The following is a 21,053-nucleotide window of genomic DNA, read 5'->3' as shown; positions in this document are numbered from 1 at the left end:
ACTACTACTATCATTTTGCTCTTGTTCTTTAAATTCTTAACATTGCAATGAAATAGTTAAATTCAGACTCCTGGGCAGACTGTGATCTATTGGACATTGATCTATAAAATCATGTCTTAGAATTTCAAATTATATTTTGAATAATCTAGACTCATTCACAGTCTGCGTATAATCTTCTTGTATGTGTGCCTGTGCAACACAAAAAAAAATGCTTTACAATGTTTTATCATTATGTACTGTGATTTGTCAAACACACATTACATGACTGTGATTGGAAGCAAGTATTTTCTCCAAGACTGAACTGCCAAAGCAAAGTTTCCTTAGTTATAGCACAACTGTACTTTAAGACTTCAGCAAGTATAAAAAAATATAAAGGATCTTACATTATTTTTTAAACCTGCTGTCAGTGCTATTTGGCTTGAGCTTGGCTTTGATGCTGTAGACAGGTTAGGGATGCTATGCTAAGACCTGTTACAGTACAGAACATTGAAGTCATTTTCAATATCAAACAGATATGTTTGTTTCTGTGGGATTTATAGTTTCAAGTTTGGTTTCTACTTTTAGATAGTTGAAATGTCTCAGTATTTTTAAGAGTTGTGACAATAAGGACTATGGCACCTTTAAGGAAAATTGTTTTATGTAGCATAAAATACATTTCAATTATTTTGTAATGCATTAGGGGAGATAAAAGACGTAGGATAATTTCTGGCCCTGTTTACTGTGTAGACATAGTTTTCCTCTAGCTTCAGGTCTGACCACGTGCATAGTGGCATGCCATTCATCTGGATTTCTGAAGCAGTTTTCTTAATAGAAATGGAGTCCTTGGTGAAATGTTTGTGGTACCCCGTCTGTTCAACAGTAGGTTGTAGTTCAGCCTTAGCCTCAGGGAGGTTCTCCTGGTCAGTGAAAACTGCATTAGTAGAGACTCTACTCTTGACAGGTGTAAACCATGTAAATTTCCCTGTCATGTGGCTTAAATTAATAAAGCTGAAAGGGCAATCAGCAATCGCATTAAAGTGCTTTGCCAGTGTTTTGGTATTCATTGTTTTAAAACAGCAAATGGCTCCTTCAGACCTGTGTTATAGGATTAATGCATTGTTAGATTCTGAATGCACATGGAAACAGTATAGGTACTAGCAACCTTTTCTTTTTCTTCACTAATAGAAGTATAGGAAGAAGGTGGAAAATAATTAGGTTAAGAATTACGTGGTGCATCATACCAGTGAATTTTTGCAAGATAGACACTATGATATCTTTTCCTTAGAGTTTTAACTTTCTTAAGCTATGAGATAACTGATATTAGTGAACTAATTTGAATCAGAATGAGTCGCGTTCTCTTTTAGCCAGTATTATTGTAAATGGTTAGCTATATGTTTAAAATTTGTTGTATATGTAAACTATATTTTATAGTTAATGCCAACAGTGTAGTATTCCACAGCATTTTTTCAATCAATAAAATTCAGTCTTTAGATTCCCTGAGAAAAACATTTTCATGCAATGTTAATTTTTCTCATTTCTGGATGCTTCAAATACACATACAACCAAAATGCATATTTTTATACTTTGTTGATATTTTCTTTCCCCTAAAAGTATCCTCTAGCAGTTCATGGTACAAATCAAAACTTGTAGTTTGTTAAATCTTAACTAGTCTCAAATTTAGAAAGACCAATCACTTTCACAGTTAGTATAGAAACTTTTAATTCTGTATCTGCTTGATTTGTCTTTGCTACATAGCAAAATTATGTCAGTAAATTGTATGCATTAGACTAACTTGTGCTACTCTGTAACTTTTGTGGCATGGTGGTCAGGAATTTGCATTGTCTTGGCTTACAGAAGGGTTACCTTATCATTTATTAATAGAAAATCACAGTGACCTTTGAGGTGATTTGGAGAGCTCACAGTTCCTTTAATTAGTGCAGGAACCCCTTCTGTGATACTTCTCAAGAATGTCAATCCATGTCCTCCTTGAACATTGTCAGGGAAAAAGCATTGACTACCTCCCCAGGAGAGCACCCATCTTCATTCATGGACAAGTCTTTGTCCTGTCCTCTATTATTTCCTCATTCTAGTAGAGTCTCATGGAGCTAGTAAAGTTAAAAGTATTTCTTGAATAGAGCCAAGCTTGGAAACTGTCCTGTGCATCGTGGTTCCCAGACACTTCATGCTTAAGTTGTTTCATTCAGTACTTCTATACAATATATGTGGTCCCACTAGGGGAAGACAGCCTTTCATGTTTGCAAACTTTTCTTGTTAGAGGTTTATGACTAGACTGCACCTCCTCTTCATCAACATTCATTCTTTTAGGTGTTTAAGATATTTTAGTCTGGTATGTTCAAGTAAAGTTAAATTTTAATTGTTATGGGATCATTGTGTATTTAAAACAAAAACAAAACTTTTCAAAACCATTAGTGAACTTGCAAAATTCTACATGTGACTCATGTATAAAGCTAGTGGTTCTTTCACTTTCATATATTTCAAAGAATTTTACTTGTCAACCATTTACCTTGCTTTATTCTTTTTATCCTTAATGAGATGCTGGTGCTCAGAATCCCTCCCTGCAAAGCAACTGCCCATAGTGCATGTCACTTTTTTCAGTTATCTTGTAAGTTGAAAATATCACAGGCAAAACCCAATGAACTCAATACTCCTAACTTACTCCATATCCCTGACTACCATCCTAGCATACTGCAATGTGTGTGTTTATCATCATAATGTGTGACTGTGACCTATAGTGCTCAACTCTAGGAGCATCACAAGACACAGCCGTACTGCATTAGATAATATAGGAAACAGTCAAAATTCAGAAGGTTTGCTTCTGAATGCATATTTTACAGCAAATAGAAAAAGTGTGTGTGTGTGTGTGTGTGAGAGAGAGAGAGAGAGAGAGAGAGAGAGAGAGAGAGAGAGAGAGAGAGAGAGAGAGAGAGAGAGATGGGGGATGCAGGGAGGGAGGAAGGGAGGAAGGGAGGAAGGGAGGAAGGGAGAGAGAGACTGGCAGGTGGGGGTGTGAGACTATTGTAAATCAGGAGCCACCATATTCTAAATCAGTAACATTCAGCAATTGCTTGATGCTGCATGCTTAGAATAACTGCTGAGCATTAGGCAATGTAGTCCTTATAGTCAGTCAGTAACTATTCTTCATCGTCCATTCTGTTTTTGTTCATGTTTTCCTTCTGTGAAAATTCTGCATCAAGATAAGCATTAAACACTTTCAATTTTGATAGCTGATTTAAAGACAATGAAAACATTACAGAAGAAAAATTGGTCTTGAGCCTAATGGGACACAAATTGGAGATAGGTACCAGATTTTAGAACATATACTGCATAGTCTTCAAAGTGAAGTAAGTTATGCTTAAACCTGATGGTATCTTTTGAAACAACAAAATAGAAGGCCATCCTCATGTTAGAAAGGAAATTATCTATTGTTCAAAAGCTTTTTATCACTCAATGATACTTACAGAGCTTTCCAAGCAGCAGTAGTTTCATCTAGACTATGTAATGGAATTTTGGTTTAAAGTTACAATATCATTTTCAATGACTACTGACATAACTCACTATGATAAAGAGATCTGTTGCTTTTACTTAGTTGTTCACATTTATGGCTTGCTAAAGTGAGAACATGCACACCTTGTTTCAGAGCACATCTTAAAATGGGGTTCAGTGGAGAAGTGAAATTAAATCCTTCAATAAGAAAACAAAATAGCTTAAAATTTTATCATGCATATCATATACTCTAAATTTCATATAAGAATGTATCCCATTTTTAATGCCCTGGTTTAGCATGGTTAACATTATTTATTGATGCTACTATGCTTAGAATGCTTAGAAACTGCTAAGCATCTTCTATGATGCTTCTCCCAAACTGCAGACATAAATGTATTCTCTGATTCTTACTTCTCAGACACAGAGTTTCACATAAACTAATTAGCCTGCTCAGTCTGATAAGTAATGCCATACTTTAAACCCAGAGTTAGATGATGTCAAACATTTTACTACCTCCAATACCTTTTTCACTTGTATAGAAGTCTGTGTCTTCTAAATTAAATGTAATGTCATTGGTGGTGTTTGGTATGGGACCCCAGCTTTGCGGATGCTAGACAATGAGCTACACCCCCAGACAATATTTTGGCTACTTTTTATTTTATATTTAATTAGATAATGTTGCACTAGGATTAAAATAAACAGGCAGCCTGATACCTTAAAGGGCCTTTTTGTAGGGAGTGGTGGTATAGAAAAAGAGATTCATCCACATATTGTTTGCTGGCAAAGTTGTTCAAAAATATTGGGTCAGCTTTGTCCACTTGCTATTCTGATCTATCGTCTCCTGATATGTATATAATTTCTTTTTAAAAATTATTTATATGGCACTTTATTTGTTTTTGAGACAAGAGTCTCACAGTGTGTGTCTGGTTAGCCTGGAACTTGCTATGTAGAACAATATCTGGTTATTCTGGAAATCACAGAATTCTGCCTCCTGATTGTTGGTAATATAGTCATTCACCACCACACTTGGCCTGTGTAATTTTTCATGCACTATTCTACTTTGGTTCCCTGTAGAAACTGGATACCATGAACAGTGCCATAGCTGGCATACTCTTTTTAGCACTGTCCAAGGACACCTTTCTAGTCAGTGTGTTTAATATTTTCTTGAGGACAATCATATTCTATTAATTATATGCAAGTATTTAAAACAAATGTAAATGCCTCATTTATTAGCTTTCTGTTGCTTTAGTATTGAGTTAATGTGTACTGGTAGCCTAAAGATTCACAAATATAGTATTTACAGTTTAGTAGATCATAATTTGATACACTATTTCTTCATAGAAGGATTTATGTGATTAGATTTGGCCACCTGAATAATACAAGGAATTTTGACATATCAAGGTCCATAATATTAGCTACTTTTGCCACGGACTTGTTCACAACATGCTTTTGCCTTAAACATGCTCACAAGATCCTGGGATGTGAATATTTTTGGGTGTCTGCTCTGATGCATCTTGATAAAAACAGCCATACACGACTTGTACAAGGAATGTAAAAACTTTTTCCAGTGAACCAAAGTAATATTATAAACTTAGCATTTTTACAACTAAGCTATATTAATTTCTGGATCAATAATTTTCTTCTTGCAAATTACAGTAATTTAAATGTTACCTAGGCAGCTATAAAACCCGTGCAACAAAATTTAATGAAAATGTTATGAAAAGTAGAATTGTCCATTGAAAACTGTATCACCTGGAATTTTGTTGAAAGCATCATTAGAGCACTATACAAGAACTTTTTTGTGTCCCAGTTCTTGTAAGTAGATATTGACGACATCAATTTTGCAAAGAGACATAATAGCATAAAATGAGTATAAAATATGAACTAAAATGCTGGCTCTTAAAAATTGCATTGTTTATTGGACTACATTGATATTAGTACTGCTTATAAATTACTAAAGTGAGTTCATAGGGCAAGTTGGTTGATATAACTGTATCACTGTTCTTTCTGCCCTCTCAGAGCATTTGTTCAAAGAACTGTTCACAATCAGGTGAAGTAGAAAGTATTAGCAACTAGAAAGTCCTCACACATCTCTGCATAGTCAAATAGACACACGTTTCTGAGAACTGTTTAAACAATCTTCATAGGTGTCAGTTAGAAACATTCTTTGGTTTAAGAATCAATAAAATTCAATGCAATTTAAAATGTTAATGTATTATGTCATTGATAACATTTCTTATGCCCTTCAGTGAAAGGTTTCTGGTAGGAAAATGAGAGAGTTTTGAAATTTGAATGTTTCTTAATCATCAATTATTGAGTGAAGTCATAACAGCAGCTGAGTACTGTTTGTGCTTCTGTTACTGAGTTTTACACATGATTCTTCAAGTTACTAAAGCCTGTAAAGCACTATTACTCAATTTGGAGTCAAATGTAGGCAAATTCTGAACTCAGATCTTGCTACCCAGCTCTCTAGACACTGCCTTCTTATTAGTAAGGTACAGAGGCTTAATAGTAGTAGTTTCTCTTTTTTATTCAATATACTTATTGTGCATTTATGCACATTATCATAGTGTATCTTAGATTAAAGGAGAACTGGCAAGAATTGATTCTCTCCTTTTGGTGTGCTTTAAATGAGAATGGCTCCTATGGGGTTATATGTTTGAGTGATGAGTTCCTAGTAGAACTGTTTGTGAATGATTAAGCAGAGTGGCCTTGGTGAAGGAGGCTTGTCATTGGGGTAGGCTTTGAGGTTTCAAAAGCCCACACCAGGCCCTTTCTCTTTTTGCCAACTTCCTTCAGGTCAGGATGTAAAGCTCCCAGATACTGCTCCAATGCCATGCCTGTTTGCTTTCTGCCAAGATGATAATGAATTAACCCTCTAAAACTATAAACATGCCCCTAATTTAATGATTTCTTCTATAGGAGTTGCCTTGATCATGATGGTTCTTTACAACAATAGAGAAGACACTTAGATAGCTTCCAGAAGACTTGGGTTACATTTCCAGTATTTGCATGGCCACTCACAACCTTCTTCTGTAGCTCCAGTTCAATTCTTCTGACCTCTGCACAAGTGGTGCATAGACATACGTGAAGTTAAGACTTCAATATACACTCTTTAAAGGAGGAAAGGAAGGATACCCTTTGGGATTAGGGAAGAAATTTTAACTAAGTTTGGGTGCTGCTTTACATGAATGATATATGAAATTCACTTGCGGATAATGGTAAGCAAGAAACAAGCCTACCTGGTGTTTCTATTTCTATTTTTTTGCCAGTATTTTGTACTTTTAAATATTTTATTAATTTACATTTCTTTTTATTAATCATTTTATTTGTTTGCATTTCAAATAATATCCCTCTTTCCAGTTATAGTATCTAGCATATAAGAGATGCCCCATAAATTCTAAATATATGGATGACCTTAGGAAAAGTTGCTTTTTGGGCTATAACCCTGTATAGTTTGTTCTTCTTCACATCATTAGCATTATCCATCTTCATTGGAAATAGGTAGTATTATTCACTGTCTTAGATGATAAATTATAGCTTTGTTGTCTAAAACTGAAACTATCCTAAAATCCAGAACCTTGGTATCATTGCTGGTAAATCCCATGGTGCTCACAAAGACTGACAGCACTCTCACTAAAAGCAATTAGCCAGGGACCAAAATATGTTTGCCGTAGTTATGTCATTTTGTAATTTGATAAAGAAAATAAAGTTTTAGTCTTTATAAGATTGCAAATATTCTTAACTTTAAAGTTTATTTTACCTATTATATACTTTTTATCTTAACAGGAAAAAAAACCTTTTTCGGGTAGATTTATAATTTTTAAAATAGTGAGTTTTCATAAGGCTTCTTCATATCTCTATCAGAGTTAACCCATCTACTGCCACCTCTTTCCTCTGGTTTTCCTGAACATGCAATGTGAAAGACTAGTTGGGAATATTAGAGATTATAAACTAGGTGAATTGGTTCCTAAATATGTTTAAATAAGATTGGTTGCATACTACTTGGTTAAAGATAGACAAAGGCATAACAGTGACTGATAAGTGTAACATAAAGCAAAACAGCTGTAATTTTTAAGTTTTATTTATTCTCTAATCAAGAATATTTAATGTTAATTAATTGGAATACTTGGTTACTTAAGGTGGGCAAGGCCCAGTTATCTTGGAGCTAAGTATGTAGGGCTGATATTTTGTTTAGCCTATAGTGCTTAGCCAAGTACCTTTGAACAAGTAGATATTTTTCAGAGATATAAGATCACTATCTATGGAATACTAAAACATAGTGTATATGAAATTGGTCATCATAAATATAGTGTATAAGAGTGACAAAAATGTTCTGCTGATGGGAGTTGCCTTTTACAATCTGACATATTTTATCCGTGACTCATTTGGATGCATAACAGGATATATTTGAGATTCCTGAAATTTGTTATGATTGACTAGGTTTCCATCATTAAGGATCATTAAGACATAAGTAGTCAAATTCATTTTTATGTAGAAAACTGCAGGCATGTGAACAGATCACATTTTGAAAATTTAAGACTTACATTGAAGGCATGGCTCATGAAGATATAGTAAAGGTGGTAGGTACCATTTTCTAACCAGTGAGCAAACTTTTAACACCTTATTAGTATTCTCAATTCCCTGATGACTCATTTCTTTCTATGTGCGTCTCACATTCTCTGATTGTCATAAGTTATAATTTGCATATGAAACAGTTTAATGTTCTGTATAGAAAGGTAAGAAGGATTCTATTCCATTATCTCAAATTAAGCTGGTATTTTTTTACTTCTTTACAACATGGAGGCAAAACACTGATATACATAAATAAAAAAATAATAAGCATAAGTTGAATATAACTGGAAAATCCAGAAGGTGGTTAGGCTTTTCACTCCCCTCTCCAGCTGGACTAATGCTTCTCCTATTTCCCAGTATATCTGTCTTGGTGGTTGCTAATTTGCTTTTGGTTTATGGTATCTGCCGTGTAAATAAATTCTAAATTTGTATAACTTGAGTCTTTGAATGTTTAATAAAGTCAAATTCTAGGCATTTGAAACCCAGTTTATTCATAGTATGGATCACTTATTTAAATATGTCACTAGAGTCAGACAATCCTCCGTAAGAAAAAAAAATGTTTTAAGTGAGTTGGGTTGATATTAAAGGAGCTGGGAAGTCTAATCTAATTTCTTTATTGGGAATTGAAGGGAGAGAAGACAAACTCACTGCTGCAGGTATACTGAGGTTTCTTGCTAGTCAGGCCTGATTAATTAATGGCTGGAGGTTGGAACATTCTGCCAAAAGGTTTGTGTGTTACTAGAGGACAGATTCTGTGTCCTCTATTTATCTGATAATAATTAGAGTATTTGCTGTTTCTCTCAACTGACTTCTCCATATTGCAATATACTTATCACCAATACTCATGCCTTAATTAGTATTTCTATTGATGTGAAGGGATATTCAGACCTCAAGAACTCTTTTAACAGAGTTAAATATAACTGGGGCTGGCTTATAGGTTCAGAGGTTTAGTCTGTTGTCATCATGGCAGGAAGTATGGTGGCACACAGACAGACATGGTTGCGGAGAGGTAGTTGAGAGTTCCACATCCAGATTCATAAGCAGCAGGAAGAGAGAGAGACACTTGGCCTGGCTTGGACATTTGAAACTTCAAAGCTCACCCCGAGGCCATTCACTCCATTCTTATTCAAACCATTAAAACCTCCATGTGCAATCTGTCATATTTTACAGCTGTCTAAAGGCAATGGAGTCTTTGGATAAGGTAGTTTCTGCATGCCAGGAATAGAATGAACATTCATTAATTAATTTCTTCACTTATTGTTTTATTTCTACTTCTGAATATATAGTGGATTCTATTTGTTTTTTTATCATCTATAGTTCATTAACCCACCTACCCATTCATCCATCCATCTTTCCTTCTACCTCTTCACCCACTACCTACCTACTTATATGCTTATTTGTTTATCACCAAAATATTATTTAAAATGTGAAGAATAAAAACAATATATAAACCAAGCTTCTTAAATAGAATAAATTTTGGTCAAGGTATATGAAACTTGATGTAATTTAATTAGCATCAGTGTATTCAATAAGGAAAGCAGAACAAAGTCTTAAAATATGGTAGGGTGAAAGCAAAATCATTAATTTTAGAGTTGTTCAAGGACAGGATTGAAATATTCAGTGCAAATGCTTTTTCGTTCGGATAATTAACTTTCATCCTGTTACAGTTATCTAATGGAGTGTCATTTGTCATTCCATTTGTCTAGCCCAATTCCCTCATCTGTGTCATAGTGCTATTTTTGTGATCATGATAGTCAGCATTGGAATTCAAAATCTGTTCTTTTGAAAGTTGGTATCAGTAATGTAAAATGCTTCCTAAGTCTGATCTGAATTATGATCAAAGAAGCACTACTTCTTCCTATATTAATACATAATTTTATTATTGATATTGTTTTTATGAAACTACAGTGATAAAAATAGGGACTTTTATTGTTTAAATGCTTACTAAATTTTAAAGATATATCTTGTTTTCTTATTTATATATGAGTGCCTCTCTGTGTGCATGTGTGCTTATGCAAGAGAGAGAGAGGGACAGAGACAGAGACAGAGAGAGACAGAGAGACTCTGCGTGTACATAGTTAAGCACACACATGCTCAGTGTTTGTGCAAGCTCTCTTAGAGGCCAGGAAAATTGTTGTATTCCCTGGAGCTGGAGTTGTAGGCAGTTTTGAACTGCCCCATGTGGGTGTGGGGAATCAAACTCGGGTTGTCTGGTAGAGCAGCAAATACTCTTTACTACTAAGCTATCTGTAGCTCTATGTATTATCAGTTTTTGTGGGGTAGGGACAAGGCCTTGCTGTGTTGTCCAGGCTACTCTCAAACTCATAGGCTGAGGTCCTCCTGTCTCAGCATCCCAACTAGTTAAAGATACAGGCTTGTATCGATAAAAAAAAAGTTTTATTTTTAATTTTGTAAATGGCATATTAGGAATTGTACATGGTGATAAGATCCACTCTAATATCTCTATATACACATATAGTATATATCAGAACAATGAAATTGTTATATCTGGATAACCCTGGACATTTGTTACTTCTTTGTCTAGAGAATATTAAAAATCTTCACTTGTAACTACTTTTAAGTGTTCAGTTAGTTCTTGTCAACTATAGTTATCCTATATTATAGATTATTAGAAGCATTACACTAAACCATCTGGACCTTGTACCCATTAACTCTTGCCTTATCATCATCTTTTCCCATACTCAAAGCAGGGAACTTGGGAATCAATTAATTAAATCAGAAAATTACTTGTTTCCAACAGATTATATTTTATGGTATTTTCTAGTATTTATAAAATAAACTTTTAAATGTGAATCATTGTACAGTCTCCACTCTCTGCTATTTTTAACTTGTAGCCCTCATGTAATGGAAACAATGTTGGCTCTAGGTTTAGACATGGGCTTGGATTCATAGTTATGATATGTATGTAAGGCATTAAACTCCCCGGGCTTCAGTTCCCAGTCTTGAAAGTAGGATTGTCATGAGGATTAAGTACCATATGAGAATGTGCTTGGCACAGTGCCTAGTACACAGCAGGTGCTGAGTGAATGATCTTATTCCTATGTTATTATGAACATCAGCTACTTATTAATGTAATTCTATTTTGGACATGGTAGATGTATGCATTTGAGAAATGTGCACAATATTTTTTTCCACTTTGAAATTCCATTTTGACATATTCTTATCACCTTGATTATTTTTCTTTTTCTATATGCTTGTATTATCGCAGCAGAAATAGAATATTAAAAACAGTAGCTATTGATGGAAATAACAAATATTGTTTATGCTGGGTGTTTCTATTAATATAGCCATTTCTGATCAATAATAATAGACTTAACATATATTATAAAATTACAAATAACTTCTGAAGCTTTGTTTTTCTGATTTCTTTCAAGCCTAACCTCATTAAGGAGATATGTTGTCTATACTTTTCTTAGCCATCACTTAATTTATACCTTACTAATACAGACTGCCATTGTATTTGTAATTTTCTCATGCAATAATATTGCGAATATTGTTGGTAAACTGAAATCTCCATATTTAAAGTATTGTACACACTTTTCATTTGTTTTAAACAACTGTTTTGAAAATAGATTTTTTATGTTTCATATATAATGATTTTTTTATAAATGTTAATTTCAGAAGTTGGAAATTTTTTTCCTGATTTTTATTTTGTAGTTTCCTAATTTTTCATAATGGAGAGAAATAAAATGAATGAGTATGAATATGCAAATATGTCTGATTTATCATTCAGTTTTTGTTTGGGATAGATGGAAGAGGATAAAAAAAGTCTACTAAAATCTTTAACATTCAATTCATACTTTGAATCTATCTGAAAACTGGTGGGAAATGGCTTCTATCATCTTAAGTTTTTGATTCATTTCTCAAGGGTGGAAGGAAATACCTTGACAGATTTAGCACTCAAATTCAAATGAGTATGAGAACAGGTGGCAAAATTCTTCCTCCACCTGCCATGCAACTTTATCACAAGAAATATTTCATTTAGCAAATGCTGCTGCTAGTGCACACTTCTCTACTTCAGAGCAGACAAACAAATGGAGGGAGAGTACTTCTTTGAAGAAAACCCCTTTCTTGACTTTCTTTTAAAAATGTGAGTTTGAAATCTGTCTTTTCTTTTCCTGGGGGCCGGGTTGTGGAAAGGATGAGTCATTGACTTGATTAACTGGCCTGCTTTATGCTACTGCAAAACCCTCTAAGTCTCATGTGTTGTCTGGTTAGTGTTGCTGTTCTTATGTGTTCACCCACTGATAGGAGCATTTGGTTATGATACTACTATTGACCTTGGAATTTAAAAATATTTGCGTTATACTTAAAATATTAACTTACGAGACACAAGTGTTTTGTTGGAGTGAAGCTGTGTTGTTATAGTATATGTTAGATTTAATATGTATAAGGAAGTGATAGCAAGCCAAAAGCCACTGTGAAATTAGCCAGTAACTTAATGAAGGGAAACAAAAAAGTTGTTGTTCATATACTTTGTATTTTATTCTGATTCATGTTTTCTCTGACGAATTCCAAGTAATGGAGGAATGTTCAAGGCAGATTATTTTCTTGTAACATCACTGCGCTGTTCTTTATTTGGTGTAAGCTAAAAGTTAATCTGCCAGTGTATAATTTGGCATACTTCCCTACCAAGGAAAGTCATGTGGTTTTAATGTATTCTTATGATAATTTCAAAAAGTACTAAACTGTTTCCCTTTTCCTTGACAGTGAAATGTCACCTTCCCTGGCTTTTGCATTTAAAATGTATTTGTGGATTGGGGTGATAGAAGCCAAGAAAATGAACTGTGCATTTTATAACTTACCAAGATAATACCTAGATTTCCAACACAATAGCCGGTTTTAGTATACTTAGTCTTTTGGATATAGAGATGTAGGACTGATTAGAGGGAGTTTGTGAATTTGGACTCAATGCAAATTAGATATGCCTTTCTATGAAGCATACCAACCAATGTAATTGGCATAGTAATTTATAAGAATATTCAATTCTTTCTAGAACCTTGAACAAATGAACTTAGCCATCATTGTTCCATATTGGAAATGTTTTTAACAAGATTCACAGAACACTCCCTTTGTGGCAGTCTCCTAGGCATAGATGCAATGCACCGTCCCTTGTTATCATAAAAGAAAAAAAGAAAGAAAAACGACTGGTCTAGTAATTTTTAGAAGTCTTTTTGTCAAGTATCCATTTGGATGAACAGCTCCACATAGACCCCAGTGATTTCATGCATGTCTGCATTAGTAATTTTGAAAGTATGTCTTGTGTTCTATGCTTTGATAATGTATAGATTTACAGATAGATACTTTATGTTGACATGATGCTCAGCGATAGTGAAGATATTGAACATTTTTATTTGTTAACTATTTGTACATCTGTCTATATGAATTGTACATTTGTATTCATTTACATTTGTAAATTTCCTTGAGATTTTCTGTGACATATGGAAAATTTGATATATGATCACAATGTTGGCATTTCCTAGTTAACAAAAATCAAATGGTAGACTTTTTTTTTTCTTCAAACGGCAGTGTAAGTAAATACACTACTGTGTGTTCAGTTTTTCATGTTATTTTAGTAAAATAAATCAAGATGCCTCTACCTATAAACTAATCCTCTTTTAGAAAACCAGTGATTATTTTCTTTGAATAAACACATTTGGCTGGTTCATGCACATTTTATGAAAGATTGGTTTTGTGTTCATTGGATGGTTGTTTTGACAATAAAACATGTTCAGAGTATGTGATTAGTTTGGCAGCCATATGTAGACACTAATATAGCAGAAATATTTAAGTTTTAGAAAAGCTGATAAAGGCATTGCTTCCTCTAGATAACCTTTGAGTATTTATATAATTGCAGAGTTTGTTCAAGATTTGTGAGATTGTAACTTATGTGAAAATAAATCCAGTTAACAGTTGTTTTAAGTAGAATTAAATTGTTATTCCTACATGAAAGATAAAAAAATCTTTTCTATATAATTATTTTATAAACCTCAGAGCTATTATCTACCTATCTGTGGTAAACACTTGAGTTTTCAAAGTGCTAGAGATCAGGATGGCTGAAGTGTTCTGTTAGATGGCTTAGAAGATGTAGTGGTAATTAATAATCCCCACTGTGTTTTTGTACTGCTAACATTACTTTGTGGAGTCAAGCCAAGGACTGGAAAATATTTAAAACATGAAATTACTCAAACACTTCATGTGAAAGTCAACCCCTTCATAGCAGGGTTTTGCAACCTTAGCAACACTGACATTTTTGCTAGAGAACATCTTTGACATACAGAACTGTCCTGTGTACTGTAGTATTCTCCAGCAGCCACCCAAGAGATGACAGTAATTGCCTACCCCTCCCTCAGTTGCTACAGTGAAAAATGTCCACAGTCATTGTCAAGGCATATGTGCATGACAAGGGGCAGGCACTGGAGGCAAAATTCTGTCCTTTCCTCTACCTTTTGAGAACCATTGGCATGCATATTGCTTTAACTAAATGACTTGACAAAAAAAATTTAAGACAAAAATTTTTGTCTGATAAACAGTCCCTTAATATAATGTGATATAATTGTGGTCTGGGCTTTACAAAAACAGAAAGGCATTACTTGATTTCAGTGTTGAAGAACAATGCTCTTCCTTGCAGTCAATAAACTTGGTCTCCTAAGAAGGTTGACATGACATGTACTGTTACTGGTGCAGAAATAATAAAGAGTGTTCAGAATGTTAAAGAGTCTGTCTCCTCAGTATTCCAGAAGTCAAGTATGAGGGCCTCTTCAGCTTTCAAAGTAATTAATTAGAAAGCTAGTTATCTCCCATTGCCACAAAAGGATGGCATTTTTATAGAAGTCTTCTGGATTTCAAGAGCAAGGAACAGCTGACAAATAAACAAGTTGTTATCTGTAGTTTATTCTAAGAGGCAGCGTCTAAGATTTGTCATAAGGACAGAACAGCTCCAGCTTTACCCATGCCCTTGCTTCAAAAAAATAATTGATGGTCATTTTAAACACTGTGTGATAAAGACATGTCTTTAGAATGATTCACAGAAATGAGATTACATATTCAGTTACAGGACATAAATTAAGCCCCTCATGCCAGGCTCGGTGTAAGGAATATAAAAATGAATAGCACAGTCTGCTTGAATTTGCTATTAAAATACTTTTAGATGAATAGATTTTTTTTTAGGTAGAGATGTGCTTCACCATCTATCTACTTCTGAGTTTTCCAATTGATTCTATAAATTCTGGTGCCTGTCTACAAACATGTATATGAGTATTTTGTATGTTATGTAAGTTATATGCATAGTATATCATTATTTTTAAAGCTATTTCTGAAGCTTTAATGGAAGGCTATGTTCATTTTCTTTTATGCTTGTCAAAATCTTATTTGAACTGTTCTCTATTAAATATCAATGAGAGATGAATAAAGGATAGTTATGTATTATTAATTCATTTTTCACTACATTATGGCTCTAATGCCATTAAGAAGAATTGATGTGACCCTTAAGGCAAGAATTTCTGCTAATTATTACAGGATTTAAAATCCCTTGATCGGTGACAGTACTCAAAATGCAACATCTTTGTGTATAAAATGGCTATAGTACTACAACTCTTTCTAATTAAAATTGAGCAGCTCAGGTTATAGAACTTACAGGAAAAGTGCAAAATCTTTGATATTGGATGGTCCAATTAAGAAATCAAATAATTTAAAATTCAGGATGTTATATAGATAAGTTGGAAAACTCAAGTCGATGTTCTTTCTTCTCCTAATATCTACTTAGCAGTATTGATCATAAATGTACAAACCAAACCAATCCAAAGCCAAGGAATCCTTCTTCTTAGGCACATAATTTAGAAACCATGTTAGCCACCTAGAGGCAATGATACAAAAGGCCTTTTGTAAGAAATAATGACAGGTCATTTCAGGGTGGTCATTTTAGTATAACCTTAGGAAAGCCCTTTATCAAAGATTTCACTATAGTTTCTTGTAATTAAGTAACTGTACATTCTGCAATACTTTTTAAGACATTATATATATCATTATATATGGATATTTTACACTTATGTTATCCATTTCTTTGAAAAAAAGTGGAAATGTTGGTAGAATGTAGTTACTTCTTTAAACAGTCTCAAATTGAGAAAAGCTATCTAAAGTTTTCTATTTTATGTGTAATATTTTATGTTGTTAGAAGTGACTGATTTGTACTAATAACAGCAACATGTAGTACTGCAATAATATATTGCATTGATTTTATTTGAAAAACGTTTATTAGTGTAGGTGGACAGGAATTGGAATAATTTAGACTTAAATCAAAATCTTGACTCATTTACTTGAATAACCTGGATAAGTTATTTCTAACATTTTCTTTGTTTTCCTTAATAAAAAGAGATAGGGGCAAGAGAGAGAGCTCAGTGGTTAAAAGCACTTGTTCCTCTTGCAGAGGAACCAAATTCAGCTCTCAGCACTCACATTGTGCCTCCCAAGCATCTAGAACTCCAGTTCTAGGGGATCTGACTCCTCAGGTCAGACTCTGAGGGCACTAAGCACCCCTGTAGTGCACAGACCTACACGAAGGTGGATATTCAAGCACAACAAATAAAATATGAAAAGAAAGGGGGGCTAATAATAGGACATTTTGCACCAGATTGTGTTAAAGCCAAAGAGCTTATGGGTACAAAATTCTTGACAAGTACTTGATAGAGAATATACATCATTTGCTAGATTTCTCTTTCTAAAATTGCACACTTGAAATTAAACCTAACCATTATGTACATAATTTGATGGCATTGGCATCAGAATAGTAAAATACAGAAAGCAAACACTGTCACCCTAAAAGTTCCTTGAGACTGCAGCATAAAGCTCTCTTAGTTGATTTCTGAGATCTTCTCTACGATTACTGTCCTATGAAGGCATTTTAAGTATGTACATTTCTTCCATGCTATGGATTAGTTTGAGATTAGAATACAGTGAAAGAAATTTCAGCATATTTCATGCTTAGATTGTCAGCAGCAGCTGACTATTTTTCTAAATCGTTTCACTATTATGAATTCTGTACATTTTAACTTTTCTTTTCTTTTGATTTAAAAAATTTCAGATCACTTGTGGAAGAGGAAGACCAGCACTTGAAACTGTGCCTTGGAAGTGAAATGGGCCTCTCTTCCCATCTGCATTCTTGCAAGGCAGGAAGCACACGCATCTTTACCAGCAACAGCCACAGTTCTGTGGTGTTACAGGTAATCTTGACTGCTCTTTTTGCAGAGTTTGTATAGGTATAAAACCTTCTGGGTTTGGTTGTTATTGTTTTAAGGTGCAGGATATCAGAAATTGGAGAGGCTGTTAATGTGTGATGATGGGAAGAAAACGTGTATGGAAATTTTCTGTTGTCAGCTTATCTCTTGTTTACATAAAATTTCTCAGAAATAGAATTTATTACATAGAAACCTCCCAAATGTAGACATCTTGATTTTAAGCGAAATCATATGTTCTTGAGTTTTCAATAATTGCTGCAGTTCAGTTTCTGTTTTATGTGTGTAAAGTGTCTTGCTATTATGTCACATTCATTTTTAAATTTATGTTTATTTTCATTTATACTCAAACACATACGTACAAACACAAACACACACACACACACACACACACACACACACACACACGATTTCACATCATTTACTCTCACTTCTTCCTCTCTAAAGAATATCATGTTTACAAACATTGACTCTCTAATCTTTATTAATCTCAATTGTATAATACAAAGTAAACATTATAAGTTTCCTATTCAATATACTCATTTCTTATCACTCCTACAGTTTGCATTGTCATAGTCCTAGATATCATGTTTACTTGATATCTCAGTTCTCACTAGCCAGGATGGTACAGGAGTAGGGATGGAGACTACTGTGTGTAATCCCATTCATAGATGTAAGAATCAATAACTAACATGAAAAAAGTGGGCAGAAAATAAAAAATTAAACACAAGCCACAGAGAATTGAAATGACAAAGGATTAAATGGGATAGTGTATGAGAGGTCAACGTGGAGGAGGGAATATGGGGAGGGAAAAGATATACTAGACGCCTTTTGAAAAAGTGATATGGAAACCTATCACTGTAGAAACATCATAAACGTAATGCATACACAAAAATGATTCAAGTGACATTATCCTATAACTGGGAGACAATATTCAAAATACACAGTGTGTGCTAGCAAATAAAAACACTAGTACCAGAACTTGGTTATCTTCTTGAGTTTGGTAATAGTGATATCCCCAAAACCCCTAAGGATTGCAGGCTATTGCCTTTGCTTTTGGTTAGCCTCCAGAACTTGATTGGAAGGCATAATTGATGAAAACCCTTTATACTTGAGTCATAAATCATGTGAAATTAAAGCAAGGACAGACCTCAAAACTCCACCCCTGCTGGCTAGGAGATGCTATGCAGTCTAGTGAGGAGAAGAACAACTCTCAGTGTTTCTCAGTTGTGACCTCTATGAGGTACAGTAATGGCTTTCCTGGCCAGACACTGCTGTAATAGTGGCAGACATGTTAGAATGTTTTCTTGGATAAAAGACCTATTCCAGGAGATAGAGCCCATACGTGAAACTGTTATTGGAGCCAATATTCTGCCTATACTGGTCTTGGTCCATAGGAGAGAATATACTATTTTTCTGCTAAAATGACATATATTAAAACAACTCCTAATGACCTATTGCTATACCCACAGATTAGTGCAAATCTCAACCCTCACCAGAAAAACTACTTTCAGTAGCTTTCAGGGAGACCGACAACTGGTCAGTGTGCAAATAAAAACAGAATAAAGGAAAACTTTACACCTAAATAGGAAATCTGTGCCACATCCCTCCCGCAAAGCTTCAAGAATCAATCATCAAGAGTGTAAGAGCCAGAGGCAGAGGTGGCAAATGACTATGAAGAAGTAGAGTTTTTCAGACTCAATAGGACAAACACACATTTGAACTTCCAGTAATTCTGACAGCATGTTCAAGACCAGTGAAAACCCAAGAGAGACAAAATCCTAGTTCAGGGGGAGTGAGATTGGTAGAAAGTGCCATCCCTAGCTGAGGGGCTATCAGCATTTGGTAGTTGTGAAAAGAGCTTTGTTTTCTTTAAAACCTCTATGGCAGGCCTCACACATAAGTGATGCAAATTGAAATGGATGAGTTAAATGAGGAGGAGGAGGAAGGAAGAGGAGAAAAATACAGTGGCAGTGGTGAGGAAGAAGAACAGGAGAAACAGCAGCAGCAGCAGCAGTGAAGTTAGATGTGGCTAGATCTGGGAAGAGGGGTTTAGAGTGGGAATGTATTAAAATACATTGTATGAAATTCTCAAAGAATTAATAAAATATTATTTTTAAAAAGTATGTTCCCACAAACAAATTTCTAAGACCAAGCACTAACAGGGAACCCTTTTCTATCTAATTTTGGATGGGAGATTGTCAAGGGAATAAGCCAGAGAAGTGTGTAATATATAAATGTTATCATTTTGTTAAAATTAGCAACAGTACAAACTCCAGCTAGAGAGGGGTGATTGCTCCATAGGGAGCAACTGTTTTTAGGAATTCTAGCCCTGAAGGATTACCCATTTCCAAACTGTCGTGAGAATAACTTGGTTCATACAGTCAGTGCAGCCCAAACTAGAATTCTAATTATAGTATTACTAGCTAGTTATCTGATTTTGAGAAAAATCACGTATCCTCTCTGGAACAGTTTCCTTATTTGTAAACTAGGTGAAATATATGAAGATTAAGTATAACAATTATGGGAAAGTGAGATCTATGATAAATCTTTGTTTTCCTTTCACCCAAGCTAAACAGAGAAGATGTCAGGAAACTGTAGCTGATCAGAAGTGATGGGTACACCAAATAAGGTATCCATCTGGTTGGCCTGAGTGACTCCAAAAGATTAGTCATCTTTAGTAAATAGGCTGCAACAAATTAGGCTGTCAACGTGCCTAGAAAGACATTTGATATGTAATCAGCTTGGATTCCTAGAACATTGAACAAATCCCAGAAGAATCCATAACAGAGTTAGCAGTACAAATTACACATTCTGAAGTAAGAAGATTACCTAGAGTTAGCTTAAGGAGTGATTGTTAAAGTCAACGATAATCTCATTGCCCCATTTCTGAAGTACTTCTATATCTGTGCTTACTTCCTTTGGTTTATTATCCTGGGTTGTCACTGTCTTTCTTTTACTGTGTATGAAATGATAATTTTTGGTTTTATATGCATCAGGTGTATTTAACACTTAAATATTGAGATTAAATTTATATACCATATAATTCACCCACTTAAAGTGTATGAGCCAGTGGATTTTAGACTGTTCACAGGATTTTGCAACTATCACAGTTGTCCATTTTAGATTATCATCTCAACTATAAGAAAATCTATATCTGCTAGCAGATACTTGGCATCTACTGCCAACCCCTTCCTTGTCCCTAGGTAGCCAATAATCTCTCTAGCTTCATAGTCCTGTATATTCTGAGCATTTCATATATGTCCTTGTGACTCATTTCTTTTAGGAAGACTCACAATAACTTCAGTCTTATGTTCCTACATTGTTTTGTTAACATTATGCCAATTTCTAATCCATTCAACTACCTACTCCTTTCTTTGGCATTAGCATAATTTGATTTTTTTCACTGCCTTCTAAATTTACACCATTCTTTCATATATCATGATTCTTATTCTTTTTTCCTCTCCCAAGAATGTCCTTTCTTTTCTTTATTCTATTATTTCTATTTATCCATTATGATTCATCTTAAATGGTACCTTTTTGGCAATATGCTTCTGTTTTTTAATTTATGTTTATCAGACACATAAAACATAAAATTATACATATTAATTAATACATGGTCTTGGTACATGACAGGTTGTATAATGTTTTAAAATGTGTAAATATGTCTTTTTAAATATTTACCATGTTTATGGTAAAATATTTACCATTTCATTATGATATAACCTTTCAAAACACTTTTCA

At 34.2% G+C, this 21,053-nt stretch overlaps 1 protein-coding gene across 2 annotated transcripts in view; it reads left to right on the top strand.

Moving 5' to 3' along the window:
• Positions 1 to 21,053, top strand: part of KLHL13 (kelch like family member 13) — a 108,396-nt gene that overhangs the window by 61,134 nt on the left and 26,209 nt on the right. For both annotated transcript variants that reach the window (XM_080909921.1, XM_080909922.1), the window contains one exon: positions 17,159 to 17,297. In XM_080909921.1, coding sequence (XP_080766047.1) covers positions 17,159 to 17,297 — 139 coding nt within the window. The remainder of the gene's footprint in view (positions 1 to 17,158; positions 17,298 to 21,053) is intronic.

Source organism: Micromys minutus (genome assembly GCF_963924665.1).
Source record: "Micromys minutus genome assembly, chromosome: X".
Lineage (NCBI taxonomy): Eukaryota > Metazoa > Chordata > Mammalia > Rodentia > Muridae > Micromys > Micromys minutus.
Note: the sequence above shows the minus strand (reverse complement) of the source record. Positions and strands in the feature narration are given on the sequence as shown.